Raw genomic sequence first — 5,864 nt, 5'->3', positions numbered from 1 at the left:
AATTTGTACAAACTATATATTTATATAAAAAAAATTATCTAAAAATATAGTATTATAGATCAAAAGCAAAATATAAAAATTACTCGTAAAAGCTACTTAAAAAAACCGAGGCATAATTATAAAATTCAATACAAAAGGCATTAAAATAATTACATCACCAAAATTAATAATTTAAAATTTAGGGGACATCTAGTTCTTAGCTAGGTAGACTTATGGCTAAAGTTTTATTATTTTGCTGTAACCTACACAGCTTAGCTTAAACAAAATTATCAAATGTATTGACAAGCAATCGTTTATTATTTATAATTTCAATAATTGTAGGAATTATTGAAAATAATACTGCAAGGTTTGTATTGGTATGTGCTAATATTATTATGATTAAAATTTAATAGCGACGTATTTCTTTACATTATACAAAAACGACATGTCGTTTATAATTGAAACGACTAAATGTGATCCTCTTTCATGTAATGTTGATAATATGATGACTGACTAGAAAATATTCTCCAACAACCTTAATTAATAGTTAAATCATAGTAGTTGTAATACATTGACTTTTGAATTTTATCTTAATTAATGAGTTAATTAAATATTCAAGACTTTGGTGGTCGTTCTATATAACAATTACATAATTACATGTTGGACAATGGACAAAAGATTATTAATTATGTTAGCTTTATACATATGTCTCCCTCTAAAGTTATAATGATCATTTCATAAATAATGATCATAAAATATTTATATGAAAAATTCAAGAGTCAAATGGTACAAAATGCATATCATCATTATCATATTAATCATTTTTCTCCAAACGTTTGAGCATTTCAATGTTCTTGTAAATGTAATAATTAGAGAGTGTGAAATCCTCCAAAATCATCAAAATATTGGCCAATACTATTGGAAGTATTTGGAGATGTTTGGCCTTGCTATGATCGTCTTTTGTAAAATTTTAATTTGTTCATTTTGAAAATATAGACATTGATCAATTATCAATTTATATATATATTGCTATTCAATACTAAATTACTTATTACTTAATTATTCTACTAATTTTTAGAAAACATCAATATTTATTTGTTAATTAAATTAATTATTGAGAATTGACAAATATAAAAGGGAGAACTTCATTTTGTGTAAAGTTTGGTATAAATTTTGATATAATGCATTGGAGAAAAGGTAAGTAATTTAATGTGATAGATGTATTAAAATATATTTTAAATTTCTCTAAATTAGAGTTATGATTGGACATGACCTGACAAGCTGAACCAATAAAGATTGTGGCCTCCTAAAAAAATTATTTGAAAATTTACATGTAATCTTATAGTACAATTATTCTAGCCCCCTCTCACATGACATCCCTATTCTGATTTTATTTTGCTTTCACTAAAAAAATTATTATCTATTTTGTCCCATCATAATATTTTGTTAGTTCCATCTCTACTTAGTGATATGATAAAAATGTTTTTATTTTCATCAAAATGATGAAAATAATTTTAAGGATCTAGGTGATAAAAAAATTAAGTATTCAAACATTATAAAAATATATTTTAAGATCTAAATATAATAAATGATAAAAACTGAAAAAAAAAAAATCAATTGAAAATAACTTAGAAGAACAATAAGCTGGTGGAGAAGGTTTTGTTAAAAGTAAATATTTAAAATACAGTACCCACATATATAATCTTTAACTATGAACAAGTCCAATTCAATCTGCACCCATACTAATATATTCTTCATTTTATTCTTCTGTTTTTTTAGTTTTTTTTTTAAATTATTAAGTAAATAGAGGTTATTTTAATATTTGCACTTTTTTATTTTTTAACAATCAACTTTCAAAACTATGAACTTTTGTCCAAAGTTACTTTTCTTTTTTCTTTTTTCTCCTCTAATCCAACTCTTTTGTCTTTTTAATAAATCAATAAGACAAAAAAGATGATGCTAGAAGTCTTACTATATGCTTTGATTTTGTCCTCATTCCTTGTACCCAACTCCCTTTTTTTTGAAAAATGTTCTCGAGGTGTTTTTTTGGACATCATCACATGCAACTTGAAATTTCAAATATTTTTTCCCCTTGTGTAAAATCATGAGCTTTCTAGAGAGAGATGGAGTGAGAATATTGGAAGAATTTTGTAATTTCCTAAACATTATGGTAGCTTAGACTTTATACAAATGTACGAATAAATGAATCCTAATTCTACTAGGAATTAATTTTAATAAGATAAGTTTTAATAAATCAAAATGAGAGAAAATCTAAATAATACTAATGAAAAGAAAACATCATATAATAATGATTTACTATTTGGTTTTGTATTGGTCTCATTGTAATATTATGTTAACACAACTCAAATCTAACATATTCTAAGAACTTCTTTTTCTCTTTTCAAGTATTGAGTTGTTTGTTGGTAATTTTCTATTTTATGGGTAACATGCGTTATTTGTAATATATGGGCTCACTATTTAATTTAAACCCAAACCCAAATAAATGATCTAAATCTGTTTAGGGTTTTTTTTATATGTATGGAGATTTTATTAATACTTTACATAAATATGGGTTTTTAGAAAATTTATAAAAATATGGAAGAAAGAATTATAATTTTAGAACAAAGTCGTTAGTAAAGAAACTAATAATTTTTTTTTTAATTTTATGTTGTACAATAGGAAAGGTTGAGTGTTGGTTTGTTCTCTCCCATGGCGAAGAAGAAGAAGCTAATACGTAAGCCAGTTCTTCGGGTAGGTGAGCAAGATCTACAGCTGAGTTCGGAAGAGAATACTCCAATTCATTCTTTGGACAACGATCGGGTGCCTGAAGGCCAAGAGATTGCTGTATTGGTTGAAGAAGATGAGACCATTGCTGCGGATTTGAATCGCCAAATTGAAGAGGTTTGTGGGTCGGGGGATAAAGGAACCCAGGTTTTTACCACTGTAGGGAATGGAAATGGTGCTTCGACTTCTACGATGGCTTCATGGGCAAACAAGGTGGATGAAGGAGACTTTCAAGCTTCAGCTCAGCGACAGTGGCAAAATTTCACGACAAGTAAAGTGTCCTTTTCGGACCAAAAGCTTGAATTCACTGAACCGTTATGTAGGGAGGGACGGAAATTTGCTAGAATTGATGTTGAGGAGGTCAAATTACAATCCGCAAATTGGAGCTCGGCAGTCATTTGCATGGTGCTAACCCCGCAATGGATGTATTTGAAGGGTTCGTTAAAAGGGTTTAGGGTCATCTAGGGATTGCTCAGATAGCAAGAATGACTATGGGTCTGACTATGGTCAAATTCAATGATGATGCAACAAGGGATCATGTTCTAGAAAATGGCATTCTCCAATTTGATAGGAAGCCGGTAATTATTCGCCCATGGACGACAGATCTGAGTGCTATTTGACTTGTGCGATCAGTTCCTCTTTGGATTCGTCTACAGGATTTGGGGCTTCAATATTGGGGTAGTAAATGTCTTAGTGCCCTAGTGAGTACAATTGGCAAACCAATAATGGTGGACAAATTCACAAGGGAGCGTTCACGTATTCAGTATGCAAGAATTCTGGTAGAAATGGAAGTTATTGATAACCCCCCTAGAAGTATACAATATATCAATGAGCATGGCCAAATCATGGAGCAGGGGGTTGAGTATGAATGGTTACCTATTAAGTGTAAGACTTATGCTGGTTTTGGTCACTCAATGACAGACTGTAGGAAAGACCAGAAAACTCAGTGGGTTGTGAAGGAGCCTACAACTAAAACAGAGAGAAAGGATCAGAGAACTGAAGGAATTAAGGATGTAGAGCTGGAGAAGCCTGCGACTCAGGCTAGTTCAGGCGAAGGCAAGGTTCAGGTCAACCCAGTCGAGACTTTACAACCTAACAGTGAGGAATCAGCTGCTAATGATAAAGGTAATCAGGCAAGCCAACCTTGGCTTACCCCGAAGCGAGTTGCTGCTCAAACCAAGGATGGACAGAGTTCAGAAATCATTGCTAAAAACTCAGGTCAAAAGTACAAGAAATCAAATAAGTTTGTGGTGCTACAAGAGCAAGTGTTAAGTGGTAAAGAAGGTAACACTAATTCTGTCTCCTCAAATGGATAATTGTAATATTTTGAGTTGGAATGTTAGAGGGCTTAATGGTTCTAATAAGCATAGCCCTATTAGTGACCTTTGTAGAAGAAATAAAATAGGAGTTGGTGGTCTTTTAGAGACTAAAATGAAGGGAAACAAAATAAGAAAGTTCATGGAACATCAGTTTCCGAATTGGGAATTTCACACTAGTTCAGTTATTGAAGGCCGACTGTTGATAGTTTGGAGAAAGATATTTGTTAAAGTCAAGATTATAGAGGAATCTAATCAATTTGATCATTGTTTGGTGAAGATGGCTGGTGTGCAGCAAGATTTTGTTGTCACTTTTGTTTATGGTTTTAATTCGATTGAAGGTAGGAGAGATCTCTGGGAAGGGTTGCAAAGGCTTGCTCTTATGGACAAAGCTTGGTTAGTTTTAGGGGACTTTAATGCCCATTTTTCAGGTAAAGACAGATCAGGTGGTAAGCCTATTTCAAATTTAGAATTGGTTGACTCCATTCGGTGGCTTGCGGGTGCTCATGTTGAGCCTCTAAAAAGTGTAGGTTCGTATTTTACTTGAAATAATAACCAAAATGGTGCAGCAAGAATATACTAAAAAATAGACCATGTTCTTATGAATGAGAAATGGATTGATTTGTTCCCTTAGTCCACTGCAGTTTTTAGATGGGAAACCATTTCAGACCATTGTTCCTGTCTAGTTAGCACTCGGCCTTTAGAGAAGTTGGGGTTAAAGCTTTTTCGGTTCTATAACTATTGGACAGAGCACCATGATTTTCGAGAACTGGTTTTATATAGCTGGAGGTCACCGCTTAGAGCCACAGGTATCAAAGCAATATTTCTTAAGCTGCTGAGACTTAAACACCGTTTGAAAAATTTTAACAGGGAAAAAATTGGTGATCTAAAGTTAAACTATTATAAGGCTAAAGAGAACTACCAAGAAGCTCAATTGCAAGCTCAAGCCTACCCTTATGTATTTAGATATAAGGAAGATGAGAGGATAGCTGCTGAAGCATTCTCGGTTCAGGAAAGGCTGTATCATAGCTTTTTAATCCAGAGGAGCAAGATAACTTGGCTGAGACAGGGAGATATGAATACTTCATTCTTTCATGCTTTTTTAAAGAAGCGTAAAGCTAAAAATGGTATTGTCTCTTTCATCACGGAAGAAGGAAAATTAGTTGATAATTTCTCTGAAGTTGATCTCATTTTGTGAGTCATTTCAGATGCTTTTTAGGTAGTCCTAGCTCGGCTACAGGCAAAATAAACATCCAGAATGTTGAGATGGGTTCTAAACTTTCTGTTGAGTAGCAATTGCAGCTTCTTAAACCTTTTTCAAAGAAGGAGATTCGGGATTCATTTTTTGTCATTCCTATTACCAAATCTCCAGGACCTGATGGATTTGGTTCAGGCTTTTTCAAAGCTATTTGGCATGATATAGGGGATGAGGTCTGTGCTGCAATAACTCAATGTTTTGAAACAGTTTATTTCCCATCTGAGCTTCATGAAACAACCTTGTCTCTAATTCCTAAGGTAGCTAACCCCTCCCGGGCTGTTGACTATAGACCCATAGCCTGCTGCTCTACATTGTACAAGTGCATGGCTAAATTGATTTGTAAGAGACTGGCCTTAGTTCTCCCTGATCTTATAAAGCCAAATCAGGGAGCTTTTGTTAAAGGTCGCTCTATAGCCCATAATATAATGATTTTTCAAGATCTCATCAAAAACTATGGGAGGGTTTTTACTTCATCAATATGCACTATCAAGATTGATCTAAGTAAGGCCTATGACACAGTAGACTGA

The 5,864-nt window shown here is 32.8% G+C and overlaps 2 protein-coding genes across 2 annotated transcripts; both read left to right on the top strand.

Moving 5' to 3' along the window:
- Positions 1 to 3,248: 3,248 nt before the first annotated feature.
- Positions 3,249 to 4,079, top strand: LOC133831970 (uncharacterized). The gene is made up of 2 exons (XM_062262369.1): positions 3,249 to 3,341; positions 3,420 to 4,079. Exons 1-2 carry the CDS (start codon positions 3,249 to 3,251, stop codon positions 4,077 to 4,079), a joined length of 753 nt encoding a protein of 250 aa, XP_062118353.1.
- Positions 4,080 to 4,194: 115 nt separating this feature from the next.
- Positions 4,195 to 5,864, top strand: LOC133831968 (uncharacterized). The gene is made up of 3 exons (XM_062262368.1): positions 4,195 to 4,605; positions 4,714 to 5,259; positions 5,373 to 5,864. Exons 1-3 carry the CDS (start codon positions 4,195 to 4,197, stop codon positions 5,862 to 5,864), a joined length of 1,449 nt encoding a protein of 482 aa, XP_062118352.1.

This window comes from Humulus lupulus, chromosome 4 (assembly GCF_963169125.1).
Source record: "Humulus lupulus chromosome 4, drHumLupu1.1, whole genome shotgun sequence".
Taxonomy (NCBI): Eukaryota; Viridiplantae; Streptophyta; class Magnoliopsida; order Rosales; family Cannabaceae; genus Humulus; species Humulus lupulus.
Note: the sequence above shows the minus strand (reverse complement) of the source record. Positions and strands in the feature narration are given on the sequence as shown.

Bases quoted from the DNA above. Each gene is read 5' to 3' on its own strand.
- LOC133831970 (XM_062262369.1), top strand. From the start codon at position 3,249: ATGACTATGGGTCTGACTATGGTCAAATTCAATGATGATGCAACAAGG. The intron at 3,342-3,419 runs GTAATTATTCGC...ATTCGTCTACAG, and splicing joins TCCAATTTGATAGGAAGCCG to GATTTGGGGCTTCAATATTG.
- LOC133831968 (XM_062262368.1), top strand. From the start codon at position 4,195: ATGAAGGGAAACAAAATAAGAAAGTTCATGGAACATCAGTTTCCGAAT. The intron at 4,606-4,713 runs GTAGGTTCGTAT...TTGTTCCCTTAG, and splicing joins ATGTTGAGCCTCTAAAAAGT to TCCACTGCAGTTTTTAGATG. The intron at 5,260-5,372 runs GTTGATCTCATT...TCTGTTGAGTAG, and splicing joins TAGTTGATAATTTCTCTGAA to CAATTGCAGCTTCTTAAACC.